Here is a 22894-nt window from a genome sequence, read left to right on the forward strand (position 1 = left end):
AGTCCATATTAGACCTCCATCTTCACAGACATTGCTGTCTAAGGTGTCTCAATTGGATATCTCCTAAGACAGGAAGCTTGTTACTGGCCAGATCACTAGTGCAGCTATCACATTTAGGGACTGTTAAGCTGCAACATAATACATTTTTGATTTGTTTAATACCACTTTAAATCGTACCCCCACAAAAAACATTACCCTCTGGGTGATCTATGTACATTGCAAGGATCTTAAACTTTGTTGCAGATTTCTACCTTTTGTTATTCTGAAGAAATCCCTGTGTGTTCATCTGTGTCCACGTGGGAAAGGGAGTCTAATGGGAGTGGTTTCATAATAATCAATTAGCTGTGGCAGCTTCAGGGCACTAATGAGGAAAGTTGCTGGGTCTGCATCCCATTAGCCAATTGATTTCCTATTGGGATTATCTCACCAAAAATGTAATTTTTGTTGCAGAGGATGCCTGAAATCTGACTTGTATCTTAGTGCAGACTTATGGGAAAATCAGTGAGCCAATCATACAAGCAGGAAATTATGTTTCTGGGGTGTGTTCAGTACACATTCTATGTACAAGTGGTGAATTGGCTATATTTGAGCATTGGGTTGTGCCACATCCAATAATAGCGGTTGCTGATTCCGGCTGATTGGAATGGGAGGGACAGACATACTCATATGGCCACTCTCTCTGGCATCCATGTCAGGTCCGTGCTGGATGCTGGAGTGAACAGTCACAAGCTCAATAGGTAGGAATCTGGCTTTTTTCTTTTTTCTGTCTGCATTTTGATGGAAGAAACCGGGCTCTTTATCCCTTTTCTTTATACCCCTATCACATTTTTTATTCACAATTTTTTTTCATATAAATAGCTTTATATACCACCAATCAGAATATTTTATTATTTCTCTTTCTACAGTTGTGGTGACTATGCTCACTACAACAAATAACGTTCTTTGCACACTCATTTCAGACGTTTTTCAAACGTTTGTACATGAATTAAATAAAGTTTTCTACTTTTTCACTCTGTTAGATATTAAAAATTAAAGTCAATTAAAACTAAAATTAAATTTATGTACTCATTTACTCTATTTCATGATTTCAGGGTCTTTTTCCTTTTTGGCCCCAGCGGCTCCCCTGGCCTCCCCCCTCTGCGCCTGGTTTTTGTGTTTGAGGGAGTTGGGTTCGTTTTTCAGGCTAGGCATCCCTCTTTTTGAGGCACACTGGTCTCCAGCTGAAGTAAATCGGGAACATCTTTTTGCATTCATATGTTTTTAATCTACATGGTCTGAAAGGGTTGTCATCCCAATATATATGTAAGTGATTCTTTCCACCTTTTCTGCCTGTTGTCTCTGTATATTTATGACTATTTGTATACTTATTTCTTTCAAATATTTCATTTTAGAACACTTAGTATTCTCGCTTAATTATACCCCTGCTCCGAAACGTGTCGGGTACAAGAATTACTGTTTCACTACTTGTACTAGTTTGTGATGACAGCACTGTAAATTTGTTCTATTGTATCTTTTTTTATGTGTATTTTGTACTTATCACACTGAATAAGCATTTTTCAAACTAGATACATTTTTCCCAAATGATTTCTGTGCCTTAAAAGTCCAGCATATTCTTTGTACATAACACCTCCAGGTAGCCATATTGCTTTGCATTTTACCAAAAATTACAGCGGCTGCAGATTGAAAAGGAAAGGTCGTTTTTAATAACATTCAATTACAATATGATTATTCGCAATATGAATTTGCTATTTTTTTCCCCCCCAACAAAAAGTGGCGTTAAACTTTAACCACACTGCCCAACCTCTTTCATATCTCCAACTACAGAGCTGCATGTACTGGGAAGCTAGAGTTCACTGTGAGGCCCATACGTCTTCTTTTAGTCTAATAAGACATGCAGATGTAATCAATGTTAAATTCCAGTGTTTACTTATGAGCAATTCAACATAAAGTAGGCAGCTGTAGAATTAATTAGTCCCTCTGTTTATATTTGGCAGAAATAATCCATACAGCAAAGCAGAAATGGAATAATCAAGAATACAGTGCATTTGAGCAGAATATGGCTTTGATGCAAGTTGTCTAATCAATATATGATTCAAGTTGGCTAATCAACGTATGTATTTGAGGCCTGCTATATTTCTCTACATCAGAAAAAAAAAATAGGTGCAAATATATAGGTTCATAGGATTTGTTTAATTTGTTTTTTAATTCTACCTCTAGCATCACTGGGCTAACCAAATAAGCGGACAGCGGAATTGGTATACAGTGCAAAGTCCTGTTGTATCAGATAGGAGAGATTATGAGTGTAGAAAGCACTATCTATCTGTAGTCCATATACAGCTTGTTAAAGCAGCTACAAATTTAGAGGTAAAAATACAACAGCACTTATCGAGCACCCAGCTACAAAGCATCAACTAAGAAAAAAAAAAACTACCTGGAAAACGCTTTCGTGAACTCTGATTCTACAGGGATACTTTGATGTTTCTTAGTAATTGAAAGGTTTTCAAACCATGCTACTCAGTTTTTTGACTATACGTTTGCTGGAATACTGCATGTTTGCGGATGGAATTTCAGGTAACTTTCTTTCTCCCGTCTACGTGTAACAGACTTTTTATCTAAAGCATCCATTTTTCGCTGGGTTTTGCTAACATACAGAATAAATTAGAAGCAGCTATGGGAAGCTAATAACTCCATACAGTAACAAAGCCTGGGAAAGAACGAAGGGATTTTTGACAAACTGCATTTGAGTTTTTGGATTTAGGTGGTCCAAAGTGTAAATAAGTGTCTGCATATAACTTAATTTATAAAAATAAGAAATAAAAACAGGAGGAGGATTAAGAAGTAGACACTACATTCACAGAGAATAGTAAATATGTTTCTGCTATTTGGTGAATATATTAAAAAGAAAAACTATTTTAAATTTCAAAACCACCGACAAAGCTTTTTCTAGTACAACTGCATGTTTTTTATTATTTTTTTTTTATCCTTTTAACCTACCTTACATACAAGCGATCATTATAACTCCATAGTACTAAATAAAGCATACAAAGTGAATCGACTTCTAGCAATACCGAAGTATGATACTCTTTTAAAAAAGGCTTACAGACATAAGGCGATCATTGCCTACTGGCATTGTCTTCTCAAGTAATTTTATATTGTGAACACAATGCAATCTTTAGCTTTCTATGTAATTGTAATCTCACCTTCATGTGTGATTTCAGATTATCCTTGCGGGCACAACGAAATGGACACAGTGGACACTGATGGCTTTTTAAACCTGTGTGAATCACCATGTGCCTTTTCCAATAACTTTTCCGTTTTATTACTAGTCCACAGATGGGGCATTGGAAAGGCTTTCCTCCTTCTTCTTCTGGAGCTTTTACAAAGAAGCATGGAAGAAAAGAAAAACAAAAGTGCAAGACATCAAAAACCATATAATAAACAATGATATCGCATGTTACAGGATTTTCTATGTAACGCTCAACTCCGGCAATTTGTATTGTCCCCACTGGAGGTTCTTTCTGGAGAAAAAAAAAAAAAAAAAGCATCTCTGGTTGCAAAACCTACCTTTAATAAAAAGCTTTCTCAAATAGTAAACATCGGCCAGTAGATGTCCTCAGTCTTAAAGTTTTACTAAACCAAAATCATCAAAGATTGTCAATACATGCTTTATATTAATACATTGTATTAATACTCATTCATCCACTAGAGCATGTTTTCTGTAGGCTGCAAAAATCCTGGCTGATCCTGTTTACTGTCCTGCCTCCTTAGCACAGCAGCCTGAGATTGTGCAGACCTGCTGTTGAGCTCTACTGAGAATGCTCCAATTTCAGTTACTTTCTAAGTTGCTCTGTTGCTTCTTTTTCTTATCTGTGCACCCATGTTGGCATATACAGAGTCCCTCCCTTCTCATGTCCTTATATTGTTAAACACTACGCAGTCAGGATAGAAGATGGTGACTGATGGAGGCTTCATCTCCCTGTTTATTCCAGCACATACAAACCATAGACACAGGCTATGGCATGACACAGCCTGTGATTGGAAGAACCTCATTCAGATCTCTTTACAGTGTGAATAAAGTGTAAGCTATTGTTGGTCAACCTAAAACCACCTATATCATGCTATTGCAAAAAAATATTTATAAACATTTGCTTTGAAATATAGGTTTGTACGAAGCTTTAAATCATTTTGTTGCTATTCGATATTTATTTTAATTCTTTAGTCGGAAAGGCTTTTTGTTATGTAATGTGAGTTGCAGACACAGATTCATACAAAGTACTAGAAACGAATCCCTCAGAACTCTCCCTGAGGACAAGAAATACCTGGGAAACATCATGTGACCTCTGGACAACAATGATTAAATAAGGTAATTGTATGTTTAGTATCACTTTAAGGGTTGAGTCAACCTGGAAGAATGTGAGCATCAGGACTGGTCCTGCCACTGAGCGTGGCATCATGTACTCACAGTGTATTGATGCAGAGTGGTGCTAACATCACCAAATCAGCATTACTTTCTGCATCATCCAGGACTGCCAACCGCCAGAAAAGGCTAATGAAGAGAGTACCATGCATGTCAAGGGACCAGCCAGAAAACATCAGAAATGTTCAAGAAAAGCAGAAGATATTACTGGAAAAGGCCTCAAAATGGGCTCCTCTGAGGGGGGTGCGGGGAACACAGCTCAGAGTTGGGCCCAACAAAAATATCAAAGTTGAGATGACAAGAATGAAAAGCAAAGGACTTATTCGGTTTTAAGTACATGGGGCAAAAAGTCAAGTCCAAAACTCATAACAACCAATTGGAATTGTGTTTTTTAAGCCTAACCAGTATGAGAAGGATTAATAATGGTTGGAATGGGTTCTATAGTTTACACTGTTTCACTGAAAAACCCATAACGGTTCTCAGCTTTTCTAGGTGACATGGTAACATTTCAATAGCACCCTGTCCATTTTATCTAAACAGATACTTTTTGAAATACAACTTTTGCAAGGCTATGGAAATTCAATTCCAGGTGCTGCAACATTCAATTTATCCTCAATGATATAGTAAAGTCCTTTATATCAGGTCTAGGCACTCTGCTTGAACTTTTTAAAGCAAAAAGTGCACCTGCTCTGTGCTTATAGGAGTTTCAAAGGCTGTCGGGCTGCAGAGTCACTGCGGGGAAGGGGAGCAGAATTTGAAAAAGTCTGCAGTCTCCTGTAACACAAGTGTCCTTCAGTCTCACTAGGGCTGCATAAATTGGGGATCTCACCATCTTACTATATGAAGGGGGTTGGTGTCAATTTCTGCACCAAGTAATAGCAATGCAGTTATAGTTAGCAAACGTAACTTCCAAGCTTTCTGCTTCCTGTACTGCCAGTCATATTTAAACTTTCAAAGCAGGTTTCAGCTTGACTGGGGACTGGAAGAAATGTCTTATTACTTCTGACAATTGTTTAATACGGGCGTTTTGCATTCAGCAAGGAGGCCACAGTGAGCCTGTTTTCGAATGACTCTACTGCATCACAAACAGTGGTTCTTAGATCAGCAAATTATTAAAAATGGATGTGGGTAGACTGGTGCACTCCAGATGAAAAAAAAATCCAGATAACCCAAATGCTTTGTTTATATTCCCTATGTAAAAAAAGATTGCAATTGCAAAGCATAGACTGAACTAGAAGACTGGGAAGAGAGTGAAAAAAGAGGGGAAAATTCCACAAAGAGAGATGTTCTGTGTGGTATGTGTTCTCTGCACATTTTATCTTGACAGCTCAGGAAGGAATGCCCAAATATCCATTTTGCCACAAAATAAAATATTACTTGTCAGCTTTGAAGATGATTGCATACTGTCTTTGACAGGTCAGTGTGTCCTCAGGTAACCTCACAACACAGCAAGTTTTTTTGTCCAAGCCTTTAAACAGTCTACTGAATAATTCATATACAATGGCATTTCATTTACAATATTTAAATACTGTACTACACCTTGGGTCGTATAGGAAAAATATACCAAAATTAAGAATATCATTTACTTCTACATAATTGTAGTCAATCATGTGTTTGTTACTTCTCTACGAAGAAGTATGAAGGACTCCTGCCATTGATCTTCCATTTCCAGAAACAATCCTCAGTGAAGTGTGTCATCCTACTGAAATGTCAGATTTCAGTTGTCTAGCATGTTTTACCACTGTGCTGTCATATGGAACCTAACCACCTGGGGGGAAATACATGGAAGGGCACAGCACTTCCCTGACATGAGGACTTCTAGAACGGTAGTGAATTGTCCCTTTTTTAACCAAAAAAAAAACGCAATCGCTTTATTCGCAATTGTGCCGCATTCTGAATATCCGTTGCTAAGATGCATCTCCTTGTCACAATTTGCCTAAACTCAGTCCTATGAACCTGTTTAAGAGAACTTCCTAATTTAGCGACAGATCAATATTTTTCATTGTTTTGCATAATTGTGAAAGCAGGCAGAAATGTGTGAATTACATACAGATGGAAAATGTTTAATAGTGCTATAAAAAATGGCATCCCTGCAAACATGTGCAATGTGCATTTTCTCTGCTCAACGCTGAAACACAATGATAAGGTTCAATGAGTAGACATCACATCAGTGGCAAGATATAAAAGTCTGAATGCAGTGCTATAGGGGTTAAATGCAGTCCATATTCTATGATGGGAGAAAGATGATGAGACCCTGCACCAGCTTCAGTGCGAGTTTGAAGCACACCACACCACAGTGACAATCCAATCTCCTTACCAGAAGGAAAAAAGCAGGCATTAACAGGAATCTAAATAGCAGCAGCTTCTATCAACAGCTGGACAGCTCTACGCTGATAACACCGAGATTGGAAAAACTTGCCGCAATCCTCTCTCACCACACTGAACTCCAATGGGTACAGTTCACAAGTACGGTGTCACTATGATAAAATGAAGCAATACATAGTGAAGCCTGCAATGCATGTGAAAAGCTTTATTAAAATTATACCTACAACTAGAATATGGACTGCATTTAAAGTGGTTGTAAACCCTTACAATCCACTTTTTGTTACAGGTAAGCCTATAATAAAGCTCATCTCTAGATATCTCCTAAACCTGCACAGTTTAGGAGACATCCCCTGTATCTGCATGTGCCGACCTCATTGGCGCATGCTCACCGAAGCAATACCACGTACGTGCCGTTTGCTTCAGTGAGTGTGACGTCATTGCGGCTCCGGCCAATCACAGTGCCGGAACCGTGATACCCAGAAGTAACTCCGGGGAGAAATGACGCCGGCCGGTGCTGTGTACAGGCACCACAGCAAAGCCTTCGATCTCAGGTGAGTGTTACATAATGAACTAGTATGCTATGCATACTAGTTCATTATGCATTTGTCTTGCAAGTCTGTTTTTTTTTTTCATATGGGTTTACAACCACTTTAACCCCTTGTAGCACTGCATACAGACTTTTATATGTGTTTTTATTTGAAATCAACAAATTTATGCTGGCTGCTTTCATTTAGTCTTCATTTTGATATATGTGATCAAACTATTGTATAGTGCGGATACCTTTACAATCAATGCTAAGATGTTGTGAACCGGTGGAAAGAACATGGATCGGTCAAGAAACGAACATGAAACAGAAGGATTTGTTGGCTCTATACGTCAAAACAGCTTGTGGGGAGGTTTCAGGCTTTGCTGCCTTCTTCAGAATAGGGAAATCCTTGGTATTAAATGAATAAAGGAGGGTGCACCAGCCTTGTGATTTACCTTAAGGGGTCATTTATTAATGAGAAATTAGATAAAATATACTCACAAACCACATACAGGTGCAAGCCTATAAAATCGCTAGTATCAACCTCTCAGTGGAACCTGAACCTAGAAGTTCAATATAAGGGCCTGGACGACACATTACAGCAGAAAAAGAGCTAAAGTGGTTCTAACGGCAAGACATGTTTTGCCTTAATGCATTCTCAACATTAAAGTGGTTGTAAACCTAGTTACACCACTTGTACTTACAGGTAAGCCTATAATAAGGCTTACCTGTAGGTACTGTAAATGTCTCCTAAACGCACATGGTTTAGGAGATATTTACCATATACGCTTGCGCCAACGTGGTGTTTCTTCACTAACACGCGCCGTGACTAGCGGCTCCCGTATGCATGCGCGGGAGTGATGTCACACGACTCGGGACAGTCACAGAACCCCTGGAAGGTAGAGGGGCGAAGGTGGATGCAACCACCAGCAGGGACAGCAGAGGCTTTGATTGCAGGCAAGTGGCACATTATGGGCTAGAATACAATGCATACTAGCCCATTATGCTTTTATTTTGCAGGGGAAAAAAGAGGAAGTAAAACCCATCAGGATTTACTTCCTCTTTAAGGTAAAAAATATGTCATTAAGTGTTTCGCCCCATCACCTTGCTATAAACTTACTTGAGTCCTATATGGATCCAGCGCTGTGCTCATCACAGAGACATAGAGGGAGAAGCGGGAGCCGATGGGAGGGAGCAGGGTGTGAAGCCGACCTGCACCCGCGGGACCACAGGAAGTGGCTTTCTTTGGGGGCACATAAAGAAGAGGAGGAGCTGAGAGCACAGTCGAGGAACCCGAGAAAGGAAGGATCAGGGCTCTTTGTAATACCACTGCAGAAAGAAGACAAATGTAACCTGTTTTGTTACAAAAAAAAAAAAGGAAGCCTTTACAATCACTTAAGAAGTAAAGGTTTTTTTTGTTAGAATCATACTTACCTCACTGAGAGGCTGAGATGGGTGTCAGTCCAGGCACCTGGCAGATCCAGACTTTATTGTCACAATAATGCGGTGCCTGGATTAACATCTATGATGTCAGCAGAGAGTGGACTTTAGCCCGCTCTCTGGTGAAAACGGGTCACAGGAGTGTAAAACAAGCTGCACTCCTGTGATCCATAAAAGAAGTACAGCCAAACGAGCTTTGGCTGGACTTCACCTTTAATACATTTCAAGGGGCATACCCTCTTCTTTGGAGCAGAAGACACTCCACAACAGAAACAAGAGCCAACATGTTTCACATGGTGCGCCCTCTTCAGAGCTAAAGAGGGTATACTCCTTATAATGCGTTAAATTTTGTTTCTGTTGTTGAGGGAAGTCCAGTTCTTCATATTGAGCTTCAGGTTGATACTTCAATGATTTTATAGGCTTGCAACTATTTATTGTTTGTGAGTATATTTTATCTATTTTTTAGATTAATAAATCATTCAATAGGATAATAGACAAAGCAGATGCACCCTTCTTGATTCTTTTTTAATACAATAGTAAGGTTGCCAAATGATATGTATACCAGTAACATTTTTCAATATATTTTCATATTTCTACAAACATATTATTAATAATATTCTTATTTTCAACCAATAATGCATGAAAGTATATAATGTTGTTGAACAGTATACTGAACGGCACATGCCCTCTCAAATCTCTTCTAAAAATGAAGGTCGTAATTTAATTTCTTCTTTAAAGAGGAACTAAACCCTCCTATCCTTTACAGCTGTCATCTTAGCCTTTATTTGATCTGCAGTTGCCATAGTGCTGCACATGTGATCAGTTATGACACCAGCCATTTGATGGCTTGACAGTTCAGTTAAGAGCACAAGCAACTGTGACGGTTATCATTCATGGCATGCCTTCAAGGTAACTGTTTTTGGAAACAGTTCTGCTATACAATATGATCCACTAGCTGAATTTCTCATAGCACAAATGATTTGAACATCTAGTCAGGTGTTATGAAAGTCAACTGGCAAATAATCTGCCTGGTAATCAGAAGACGTTTTATTATGATTATTATTGGTCATTATGCGTAAAATCCTGCTAACGCTTAGAATGGAGAGCCATAAAGAACGAATAAACTCCTCATCAGAAAACCGAAAGCACTGTGGCATGAGGACCATTTATCTTACAATGTGTCTAGTGCTCATATTTAGCAAGGCACCCTTGTTACGGACACATCTAATCTCAACAAACACTTCACTGGGAACATGAACGTACTGTACGCTATGCAACAAAATAAAAAGACACAGGGGCACATGCAAGGAAAGGGGATATTTTACTTGGCCTCAGAAATACTCCAAAGACATGCTGGTAGGTTAAATAGCTCCTGTCTATATTGGCCCTAGTATGTATAAAAAAATAAAATAAATAATAATATATATATATATATATATATATATATATATATATATATATATATATATATATATATATACACACATGAATGTGGGTTAGGGACCTTAGATTGTAAGCTCCTTGAAGGCAGGGACTGAGGTGAATGTAAAATTAATATGTAAATCGCCTAAATTGATGGTGCTATATATAAGTACCTGTAATAAATAAACTATATATTAAATATTACCTCATAAAGAGGTATTCTGTTCATCATAATAAATTAGTGAACATGCCAAAAAGGTGCTGTCTGAGTGAAATTACCATTGATGCAATACCTAACAAATAAAGGTATTACTTTGGTTTATTTCCATACAATGATTTAGAACACTAAGTGGCAGCCTTTGACACAACAAATTCTAAAGCCCCATACTCACAGGCCAAATGGCGGCATTGGTCAGTTCAACAGAAACGGTTCAGCCTGTATGTACAGCTGCCGGTCAAACAGAAGGTCTGTCGATTGATTCCGGGGCAGCACCCTCAGCCAATGGTCTTGTTTGTTTTGGCATGGGTTGGCAGCCAATTCTAAATAAATAGACTGCTTTAACGTAATATATGTTAAATGTGCAAAACATCACATGTTAATGAGAATATGGCAATCCATTGCAATGAAATAGCACAGTGTGAAGGGTGCTTAAGGGTCAAGCTACATTTAGTGTTAGTTTTGATTTTAGTCATAGTCTTTTGACTAAAATGTCATTTTAGTCGTATTTTAGTCATCTGAATTGTTTTAGTCGTATTTCAGTCGACTAAACTCTCCAGTACATTTTAGTTGACTAAAATTCAAAGGGTTTAGTTAAATTGTAATGTATTATTTACGCATTTCTCTAGAATCTCCAAACTCATCATATACTCCTGAAGTAAAAATCTAATGACATTTTATTCATGGTATTAAGGTTTGAACATGCACTACATGGACAAATTTAGCAGTTGTGATATATAATCAGTGTTCATTTTAATGTCAAATTTCAATTCAGTTTTAGTCAAAGTCTTTTGACTAAAATGTTATTTTAGTGTTATTCATATTTTAGTTGACTATAATAGTGTTAATTGTGTCAATGAAAATATTTGCGTCTATAAAATTAACACTGGCTGCATGGGACTATAAATTAATTTAGAAAAGCTTCAAAGATGAGTTACTCTGAAGCACTGTTCAAAGGTTTAAGTAAAAGTAAAAAACAACTTTTGGAACCTAAGACCTTTGTCATACTTCTTATTTTTGTGCAGTAGAATATTGTGTACCATGGTGCACTCCAATGACTGACTGTTGTCAATCTTTTTTTTTATATAATCCCAATTATATCTGTTGAGTCACTGGTGGACCTACAAGAACTAGGGTGCACGGAATGAGTTTGCGGTGCTGAAACCGATACCGAAAATGAAAAATACACTAGGCCGAAAACCGATACCGAAAATGAAAAATACACTAGGCCGAAAACCGATACCGAAAGTGACTGTTTTTAAAAATATTTTTATACAGGAGATGGTCAGCGACTGGGGATATGGTACAGGAGATGGTCAGAGACTGTGCAGGAGATGATCAGAGACTGCAGAGATGGTACAGGAGATGGTCAGAGACTGAGGACATGGTACAGGAGATGGTCAGAGACTGAGGACATGGTACAGGAGATGGTCAGAACTTGGGGACATGGTCAGAGTGTCAGAGACTGCGGACATGATACAAGAGATCAATGCAGCCTCACCAGTGCCCGCCAGATGCAGCCAACCAGTGTCCCCAGTAGTGCAGCCAGTGTCCCCAGTGCAGCCAGCCAGTGTCCCGAGTAGTGCAGCCAACCAGTGTCCCCAGTAGTGCAGCCAGTGAAGGGAGAGGAGAGCGCCAGGAACATCACAGCTTTCATTCAATAGCTGTGTGTTCCCCACTGCGTGCCGTCACATATAGCCCCTCCGCCTTGTCCGGGCACTTTGATAGACAGATCCCCTGTCCAATCCTGGGACGAGTGATCTGTCTATCAAAGTTCCCCAGGCAAGGGGAATGGGCTGTATGTGACGGCGCGCATCGGGGAACACACAGCTATTGAAAATGAAAGCTGTGATGTTCCTAACGCTGTAATCAAACAGGCAGCGGCTCTCCTCTCTTCTACGATATAGAAAGCCCCCCTGATTTGACAACAAAACAACCTAGAATTTAAGGTTTCCTGGGTGTTAAAGTGATTGTTATTTTTATAAGAAAAACAAAACTTTTACAAACATATCATACTTACCTGCTCTGTTGCAGTGGTTTTGCACAAAGCAGGGCTGCTTTGTGCAGTCCTCCTCTTCTCGCGTCCCTCTTCTGTGATCCCGGCCCCTCCCTCCTGTTCAGTGCCACCACAGCAAATAGCTTGCTATGAGAGCACCCCAGCCAAGTGGTCCATTCAGACACGAAGCCCCGCCCTCTCTCTCTCCTGATTGGCTAGCTGACTTTGACAGCAGCGGGAGCCAATGGCGCCCCTGCTGTGTCTCAGCCAATCAGGAGGGAGAATCTCGGACGGCTGAGACACTCGTAGACATTGCTGGACAGAGAGGGACCCTCAGGTGTTAGGGCTGCTGCACACAGAAGGCTTTTTATCTTAATGCATAGAATGTATTTACCACTTGCCGACCAGCCGCCGCAGTTGTAGTGCGGCAGAATGGCACAGCTGGGCATAACGTCGCTTCAGCCTGTGGCCACTAGGGGCGTGTGCCCCCTGCTCGCCCACGGAGCCGATGCGAGTGCCAGGTGGTTTGCGATCACCGCCAGGCTCCCGTGATTGCTCGGGGGACACAGAGAACCGGGATGTGTGTGTGTAAACACACAGTTTCCGGTTTTCTGAGGGGAGAAGTGACAGATCGTCTGTTCTTACAGAGTATGAACAGCAATCTCTTTCCCTACACAGTCCCCTCCCCCTTCAGTTAGAACACACTAACCCCTTGTTCGCCCCCTAGTGTTAACCCCTTCCCTGCCAGTGCCATTTTTACAGTAACCAATGAATTCATATAGCACTGTAAAAATGACAATGGTCCCAAAATTATGTCCACCATAATGTCGCAGTCGCAATAAAAATCGCAGATCACCGCCATTACTAGTAAAAAAAAATAATAATAATGAAAATGCTATAAAGCTATCCCTTATTTTGTAGACGCTATAACTTTTGCGCAAAGCAATCAATATACGCTTATTGCACTTTTTTTTACCAAAAATATATAGAAGAATGCATATCGGCCTAAGCTTAGGAAAAAAAAATATATTTTTATATATTTTTGGGGGATAATTATTATAGCAAAAAGTAAAAAATAATGCGTTTTTTTCAAAAATGTCTCTCTTTTTGTGTTTATAGCGCAAAAAATAAAAACCGCAGAGGTGATCAAATACCACCAAAAGAAAGCTCTATTTATGGGGAAAAAAAGGACATCAATTTTGTTTGGGTGCAACGTCGCATGACCACGCAAATGTCAGTTAAAGCGACGCAGTGCCGAATCGCAAAAAGTGCTCTGGTCAGGAAGGGGGTAAAATCTTCCGTGGCTGAAGCAGTTAAGATAAAAAAAATTCTGCAATTACAACTCCTTTTAGAGGAGAAGTCAAGGTATAAAAGAGATGTTTATTCAATTGCTGTAGTCAATTTAGTTCCTTTCAGTGGAAGTACATTTGAAGTTAACAAAACGGCAGTTAACTCCAAAGCAACAAATGTGACATGGTGGCTGAATTAGTTTTTATATATTTTTTTTAATCTTTTCCTTTTATTTTTATCTGTTGATCCGACTAGAAAGGTCTGTTAAAGAAAATTGAAAAATAACAGGCTATCTGTTCAGCAAAAGCAGCAGTTAGAGTGTTATGACAAACCATAAATTCTAAAGGATAAGTTCACCTTTTTGGGCAGAATTTCAGTTTTCATTATAAATAGAAGCGTTTTCCAATGCCATTTCTAGCCCAGCCATCCCAAATTACTTTTCTGTCACTTACCTTATCCATGGGAGGTTTAAAATCTTGTCAGTTTATTTGAATGTTTAATGTTTTTTCCATCCGGGCCTATTTTGGCACTCCTGTCCTACATATAAAAATAATCATTTTTGTGCTAGAAAATTACTCAGCACCCCCAAACATTATTATGTTTTTTTTTAGCAGACACCCTAGGGAATAAAATGGCGGTCGTTTCAACTTATGTCGCACCGTATTTGCGCAACAATTTTACAAACGTGTTTATTTTGGGAAAAAAACTGTTTCACAAATTAAAAAACACAAAACAGTAAAGTTAGCCTAATTTTGTATAATGCGAAAGATGTTACGCTGAGTAAATAGATACCCAACATGCCATGGTTTAAAATCGCGCACTCATGGAATGGCGCCAAACTTCATTACTTAAAAATCTCCATAGGCGACGCTTCCATTTTTTTTTCCACAGGTTACCAGTTTAGAGTTACAGAGGAGGTCTAGTGCTAAAATTGTTGCTTTCGCTCACTGCGATACAGCACATGTGTGGCTTGAGCAGCGTTTCCATATTTGGGCGGGACATGCGTTTGCTTCTGTGCATGAGTAAAACGGGGACGAGGGCACTTTACATTTTTTTTTTTTGATTCTTTTCTTTTTACACTCTTTATTTTTTTTGATCACTTTTTTTTTTTTTTTTCCTTGCCACCTCAGTGTTTCAAACTCCAGAGACCCAGGTCACATTGATGTCCCTTGTGTCTCGTCTTAATCCACATGATTGTGACCTTGATATAACTTATATTCCCCAAATGTAAGGCGGGGATGTATTATTAAAACATATTATTGTTTATTCATATATATTAAAACAAACTTTTTTTTTTCCCCTCCCCCCTTCCCTCCCCCCAACTCTGAGCGGCCATCTAGCTCCTTTGTCTTGTGATGTTGGCTCTTTATTTATCCATTTCCTGTGACCTTATAATTTCGGCATAGTACCAAGATCTTCTGAAATTCCTCCAACACTCCCACTTTCCGCTTATCCCTTCATTTCTTTCTTCCAAATGGTGCTTCATGCATTCCATTCTATAGGTTTCCTCAACTACGTCTTTTTTGATCACTTTTAATCCTATTGCAAGGAATGTAAACATCCCTTGTAAAAGGAATAGTGTGTGATAGGTCCTCTTTATGGAGAGATATGGAGATATAAGACCCCACATCTCTCCTTCAGGCTGGAAAGCATGAAATAAAAATAAAAATAAAAAATAAAAATGATCCGATGCTTTACAGCCGCGACCGTGGCTTTGTTTTAACCGCGGCCCAGACGTGACATTATAACGTTGCTCCCAGGCCTACAGCCATAGAGATGACTGGTGCCCATCTGGTCACTGGAAATCTCTATGCTCGTCATACAGCAGCGGATTCTTTCTCCGGGTTCCAGATGGCACAGGAAAAGCAGTGGAGGGTGGCGGGTGGGGGGGGAATGTCAGGGAATGTCCATTCTTATGGTGCACAGAATCGCTGGCTCTAAAAGATGATGTCCCCACTGAAAGTCAAGGACATCATATGACGTACTTGGCAGGAAATGGTTAAAAGGATTTTCAGATTCCATCACTTCCCCAGCTTTCGCTTCCTGTGAGGCCAAATAATTAAATTTGAGTCTCATCTGACCAGAACATCTTTTTCCATGTGGCCTCAAAATCTTCAAAGTGCATTCAAGGTGATGAGATGGGACTAAAATTTAATTATTTGGCCTCAACACCAAACTATATGTTAGGCTGAAATCCAATACATCGCACCATCCAAATAACACCATTCCTACCATGGAGATGGGAATATCCTGGTATAGGGAGTGTTTCTCTGCAGCAGGGACTGGCAGTGGCAGACCTGAGAAAAGGAGGTTAAAGCAGCGAAGTATAAAACGGTTTGTTAAAAAAAAAAAAAAAAAAAAAAAAATCACTTTAAGCCTAGTATCGGGCCTAAATTGTAAACAGAAGCGTAGATGGAGAATTCCAGCTGCTGTGGATCCCAAATTATAATTATACCAAATTATTTCTGCCTTTTATATGTTGCACAGAACTTTAACCACTTTCAGACCGGACCAATTTGCTGGTCAAAGACCAGACCACTTTTTGCGATTCGGCACTGCGTCGCTTTAACTGACAATTGCGCGGTCGTGCGACGTGGCTCCCAAACAAAATTGACGTCCTTTTTTTCCCACAAATAGAGCTTTCTTTTGGTGGTATTTGATCACCCCTGCGGTTTTTATTTTTTGCGCCATAAACAAAAATAGAGCGATAATTTTGAAAAAAACGCATTATTTTTAACTTTTTGTAATAATAAATATCCCCCAAAAATATATAAAAAAACATTTTTTTCCCTCAGTTTAGGCCGATACGTATTCTTCTACATATTTTTGGTAAAAAAAATCCCAATAAGCGATTATTGATTGGTTTGCGCAAAAGTTATAGCGTTTACAAAATAGGGATAGTTTTATAGCATTTTTTCTAATAATTTTTTATTATTTTTTTTTTACTAGTAATGGCGGCGATCTGCGATTTTTATTGTGACTGCGACATTGTGGGGGACCCATCGGACATTTTTGACACATTTTTGGGACCATTGTCATTTATACAGTAATCACTGCTATATAAATGCAGTGATTCCTGTGTAAATGACACTGGCAGTGAAAGGGTTAACCAGTGGGTGGCAGTGTAGGGGTTAAGTGTTCCTAGGGGTGTGTTACTAACTGTGGGGGGGTTGGGCTTTCATTTAGTGTACACTGATCTCTGCTCCAAACACATGGAGCAGAGATCAGCGTCACTAGTTGCTAGGCAGAATGGAAAAATGTTGTTTACACAGCATTTCCTCCATTCGGCGGCGATCGAGTCCGTGGGTCCCGCGACCGGACTCACGGGGGTCCCGACCAGCGCGGGAGCACACCGCCGGCGGCGCGCTCCCGATGGCACGACGGCATCGAATATTGGACGTACATGTACGCCAATATGCCTGCCCGTGCCATTCTGTCGACGTACATCGTCGTGCACTGGTCGGGAAGTGGTTAAACCTCTGATTTTCTTTGCTCCAATGATGGTTTAGGTAAGTCCAATTAAATTGGTGTATTCTTTATGCAGTCGGTTTAAAAAAAAAATTATTGTCGTTAATTTAATTCACTTTGCAAAATCTATCTGATTTTGACTTTAAAGAGTAAATTTGTGTAAAGTAATGTTAACAAAAAATAAAAAATATATACAGTGGGTATAGAAAAGAGTCACATTTTGTTTGCTGTTGAAAATCTTTTCAATAAAAACCTATTGAAATAGGTTGAAATAAAAATATCTGATTCTAAGTCAGAATTAATTGGTTTGAACACAAATTTATTCTTCCTCACTTCAGTACATTTAGCAATAAGATTTGTGCTAAGAATGCATTCATAGCTATTCCTGAAGGTAAATTTAAATTAACAAGAATGTTCCTGTACTGTATCCCTGGATCACAATATTCTTTAGCTATAGTGTAAAACAACCTAGTCAGCCATCAGGTGCTTTCCTAATTATACTGAACGTCACTCATTTTATACATCTTATTCTTAGGGCCATGTAACACTAATTGCAATGACTCTACTATCGTCAGGATCGCTATGCAAAGCAAAGACTTGCTTGGTTTCACGCATTTCTCTCTCACTGACAAGATGAGGAGTCACCACTCCGTCATTGAGAAAAATGCTGCAAAATGTCACTCAACAGCAACTGCTCACTCACCTAGACAGAAAAGGAAGGATACATAGCAACAAGTATTTGCTCTGCATAGTGATCCTGTCACAGACGAGTTGTTAATGTGACAAAAATTCAAGGTAACCTCCTTCTAGTCTATCCATAGACCTACTGTAGACACTTTATAACTGTATTGAGCATTGGGTATTTAGAAGGACCGAGTAGTATAAAGATGACACACTGGTCTACCTCTATGTGTAAAAACATACTCCTTCATTGTGCAAAATCTTGATAATATTCAGATGATCACATTTTGGGATTGGTATTTGTACTTCACACAAAGCTTTACTGGATGTGTAAAATAGCTTGTTAAACATGAATATAGTTTCTGAACATTTGATTAGTTGCCAATTTTAAAGTGGTTGTAAACTCTGTCATATACCCTATACTATACATATACCATGTCATAAACTCCACACCTTTGGTCTCCGTGACTGTACATTTCGCTGGTTCTCTTCCTACTTATCCAACCACACCTTTAGCGTTTCTTAAAAACTCTACTTCCTCCTCTCCTCTTCCTTTCTCTCTTGGGTCCCCCAAGGTTCTGTTCTTGGACCTCTCCTATTTTCATTCTACACCTCCTCCCAGGGTCAACTGATAGCCTCCCATGGCTTCCAATACCACCTCTACGCTGACGACACCCAAATCTATATCTCTACCCCTCAGCTCACTCACACTCTCTGTCTTCTCACGCTTCACTAATTTACTATCAGATATATCAGTCTGGATGTCACACCACTTCCTCAAACTCAATCTATCCAAAATAGAACTTAGAATTTTTCCTCTCTAATATTATCCTTAACCTGATCTCTCTGTCAAAATCTATAAGCCCATCCCCACATGCCAGGGTTTTAGGTGTAATCCTGGACTCTGAATTCTCCTTTAAGCAACACGTCCAATCACTGTCTAAATCCTGCCCCCTCAACCTCCGAAACATCTCCAAAATATGCCCCTTTCTAACCAATGACACAACAAAGCTCTTAATTCACTCGCTGGTCATCTCTCGCCTTGATTACTGCAACTCTCTTCTGATTGGCTTATCTCTACATAGTCTATCACCTCTTCAATCCATCATGAATGCTGCTGCCAGACTCATCCACCTTACCAATAGCTCTGTGTCTGCTACTCCTCTCTGTCAATCCCTCCACTGGCTTCCGCTCGGCCAAAGAATTACATTCAAAATACTAACTACATATAAAGCCATCCACAGTTTCACCCCCAGCTACATCACTAGCCTAGTCTCTAAATAACAAACCTACTCATTCTCTTCGTTCCTCTCAAGACCTCGTGCTCTCTAGTTCCCTCGTCACCTCCTCCCCTGCTCGCCTCCAGGACTTTTCCAAAGCCTCTCCAATCCTATGGAATGCCCTACCCCAATCTGTCCGATTATCTCCTACTTTATTAGCTTTTAGACGATCCCTGAAAACCCTTCTCTTCAGAGAAGCCTACCCTGCCCACACCTAACAACTGTATTTTAATTTTCTCCATCAGCTCATCCCCCACAGTTATTACCTTTTGTTTCCACTTGACCCTCCCTTCTAGATTGTAAGCTCTACCGAGCAGGGCCCTCTGATCCCTCCTGTATTGCTTTGTATTGTAAGTGTACTGTCTGCCCTCATGTTGTAAAGCGCTGTGCAAACTGTTTGCGCTATATAAATCCTGTATAATAATATTATACTCAGTGAAGTGAACAGCCTCAGATGATACACAGAGATGAAACAAATCTTCCTATACAAGTTTTACTGTTTTTTCTATGGGCTTTTCCTTTCTACACTCTTAATAAAGTGCATGTTAGAAATCGTGTTTTTTCTTGCAGCAGTGGGGGTGGAGTCTGGGTATACTCTGTGTGAGCTGACTGGTGAAAAGGCACATGCCCCCCCCCCCCCCCTCCACATAAGAGGAATGAAGGAACTTGCAGAGCTCTTCTGTGAATAGACAAGCTCTCTGCTTAACTTTCTCTAAGCTCCATCCCGACACAAATTTCTAGCTGCTGTTATCTAATGTGTCAGAGAACTTGTTACAAGTGACTGCTAATAACAGAGGAATGGAGCAGCAGAAAGACACGGCACATGGAGTAGAAAACACTACAGATATCTGTGCCTGAGTCAGATTTCATGAATAAGGTTTACATCCACTTCAAGTCCTACTTTATTTAAAAAATGTAAGACTTTGGCATAATCCCAACATACACAAGTGAATGTATATCTTATTGGCTTTATACCTTGGCTTCCAGATTTTGAAGACCGTCCTTTTGGTGAAGGGAGCAGTAACAGTTCCAAGGATTGAACTGAAGTACCCTTTTCTTGTTTGTCTTCGGGCAGTGGCAATGGGTCCTCTGAAATGTGGGGCTTTTTCTTCTCAGCTAGCATGCTACCAGCAGCTCGTGCAGCAACTTCCTTAAGCAATGCTGCGGATGAGGTCATGGATGCTAGAGAAAGGAATGGGCCAGCTGGAGAATGACGCTCTTGTCCTGATGTCATACCTCGCTCACTGACTTTCTTGGACAAAGCTGCCAAAGTGGAACTAGCTGACTGAGAACTAAATGGTGAAGTAAAGGACTCAAACCTCAGGGTTTCTTCAGTCCTTAACTGTGATTGGTCTTGAAGAACAGCATTAGCAGCAGCTTTCAGTTTTAGAATGGCAGAATCTGGCGACAGGCCACATGTGTTATTTGAATTTTGCAGCCATCTATCTTGGCTCCAAATAAACCGATTAGTTGGTACATTTCCATATTGGTCACCATGATCCTGCTTTTCTGCTAGCTTCCTGGCAAGAACACTGAGTTGTTTTGCATGGTGGGATGTGGGAGAAAACTGCAGACCTGACGAGTCATCCCTACCATTCTGAGAGACCTCAGTTCCTAGCTGCACAGAGCCAGCTTCTAGCAGCCGTCGAAGATTACTGCTTAATGGCTTGTTCAGACCTGCTTGGTCATCCTCATCCACTGAAGATGCTGAAGTTGACAACTGTTCTTTACAATGAGAGGCCTCTTTAAAAATTTCATTTTCTAATATCAGATCAGTGCCCAAACTTGGAGTTGCACTTCCTAAAGAGGTATCAGGAGATGTGGCTGATTCTCGACCTCGATCAGCAGGAGACAATTTAAAGTTATCAGCTACATCACCATATGAATCTTCAGATGGCGTTTCTGAATTTGTTCCAAACCAGGTTTCTTCTTCACTGACTTCCCCTTCAACCTCTTCTCGTCTGGTACCATCTTAAAAGGCAAACAATAAAAAACAAATCTCAGTACCACGATAGTACAAATTTAAACATTGTTTTTTTTTTTTACACAGCAAACAACACCTAACTAAATAGATACAATACAAATTGTGGGATTAATGAATAATGACAGCAAGCCTTTCAGTAATGCACAAACCAATTCAAAGAGGTGAAATACAAACACAAGGTTTTACAGGTTACATTTCCATGTGATATTTTAGTATTGTTAGTCAAAAGGATCAAGGCCTAGTTCACACTAGTGAGATTTCAGATGAGACTTGGGTTGCACAGAAATTGCATCACTATGATTCGAATATTGCCTGTTCACATCAATGCAATGCAACTGCAGTGCGACTTTGGGGAAGGTACTTTGGTGTGGAAAGGCATTGAAAGACTACAATGGAAAGGCACTAAACACATGTAAATGCATTTTTGAGCAGAGTTTTGTAAAGTCTTCTTCTTCTACAAAAAAAACACAATCACATGAAAAATGCATTATAAATTTGAAATCAAAGTCGAAGCTGCACTAGTGCGAACCTAGCCTAAATCAGCCTTTTAAATTCCTCCTAAAATCTAGATATGAGAGCTCCTTATCAAAAGGTACCAGCTTCACCAACCAATCATTTTTATATGAGTGGGTTTTATCATTCAAACAGTGAGACAAGGTAAGTGTTAAATACCTGTTATGCACAGTTTTAATATGGCAAGGACAAGAAGAATAATAAGTACATATCTTACTTTTTTTTATAAAAGTCATTGCTATGTAAAAAAAAAAAAAAGATATATTACAATAAATCTTGTCATCTCAAATATGATATCTAAAGACAAACGTCTTATGCATCAGTCAACCACATAGCCCCAATGCTCCCAATTCATCAGTTGCCAAGGTAACTTTGGGTGATTTTAAAGGACATTACAATGAACAGTGTTTAAGACCCCACTACATTATACTAAACCCACTATGCTGCAAATATAATATTGATGCACGGCATATTATTATTAACCTGTAATTATTTTATATCCATGATATAATATCCCATGGACAGGAGCACTATAATCATCTACACTGCAATGTTTTTCAACTTTAAAATTAAATACATTTAGTCTGGAATACCGCTAATTATTGTTAATGCTCTTAAATTTTAAAACTCTATATGCTGAAGAAGTATACACACAAATGAGTGGCCAATTGAAGACAGAAGTTATTACCAAATGATAGATATGCATGAACATTACATCGATTCTTGCTTTATACCCAAAGTAATATTGTGCTGTGTTGTTCAAGCTTCATACTATCATAGTTGCCGTAGCAGGTAGTGGTGCACCAAAATGAAAATTCTGGCCTAAAACTGAAAAAGCAGGATGCACTTGGCCGAAGACCAAAATGGACAGTTTTTTAAATATATATATTTTTTTATATGCTGTATTATAGTCGACTTTTTAATTAATCGTTTTTGAAGCACTGTTGCAATAAAAAAGTGCAATAATAGCTCTAGAAAAATGCATTCCTTTAAATTCTGTGTCTTCACACCAGTCCATTGCGCTTCTGTTGCGGTGTTAAAAATCCTGCTTGCTGGATTTTAGGTGCTTATTTGGTCAGTTACAAAAACACATTGAAATGCATTGAAAACATGGTAAAAAAATACATCAAAAACGTACCCTTGTCTTTTTGATTTGTTTTTTTTTGGGGTCACATGACCTACGAAAATGCACCGTAAAAACCCGGCAAAAATCGATTACGCTTTTCAGCTTATCGTCACATTTTCGCTAATAACCCCTATTTTCAGCTGGTGCATCCTTAGTAGCAGGTAAAATTGAGAATCCAGCTGAAGTTATGCCAAACAAGCTCTTCCTTT

At 39.3% G+C, this 22894-nt stretch overlaps 1 protein-coding gene across 3 annotated transcripts in view; it reads right to left on the bottom strand.

Annotated features, from left to right (window-relative positions):
• Positions 1-22894, bottom strand: part of ZNF827 (zinc finger protein 827) — a 339433-nt gene that overhangs the window by 205019 nt on the left and 111520 nt on the right. For all 3 annotated transcript variants that reach the window (XM_077476988.1, XM_077476987.1, XM_077476990.1), the window contains exons 2-3: positions 20038-21033; positions 3201-3373 (exon numbers count right to left, since the gene is read on the bottom strand). In XM_077476988.1, the coding sequence (XP_077333114.1) occupies positions 3201-3373; positions 20038-21033 (1169 nt within the window). The remainder of the gene's footprint in view (positions 1-3200; positions 3374-20037; positions 21034-22894) is intronic.

The sequence above is a fragment of the Lithobates pipiens genome, unplaced genomic scaffold, assembly GCF_037356315.1.
Source record: "Lithobates pipiens isolate NorthernLeopardFrog02 unplaced genomic scaffold, aLitPip1_a1.2 Scaffold_13, whole genome shotgun sequence".
Taxonomy (NCBI): Eukaryota; Metazoa; Chordata; class Amphibia; order Anura; family Ranidae; genus Lithobates; species Lithobates pipiens.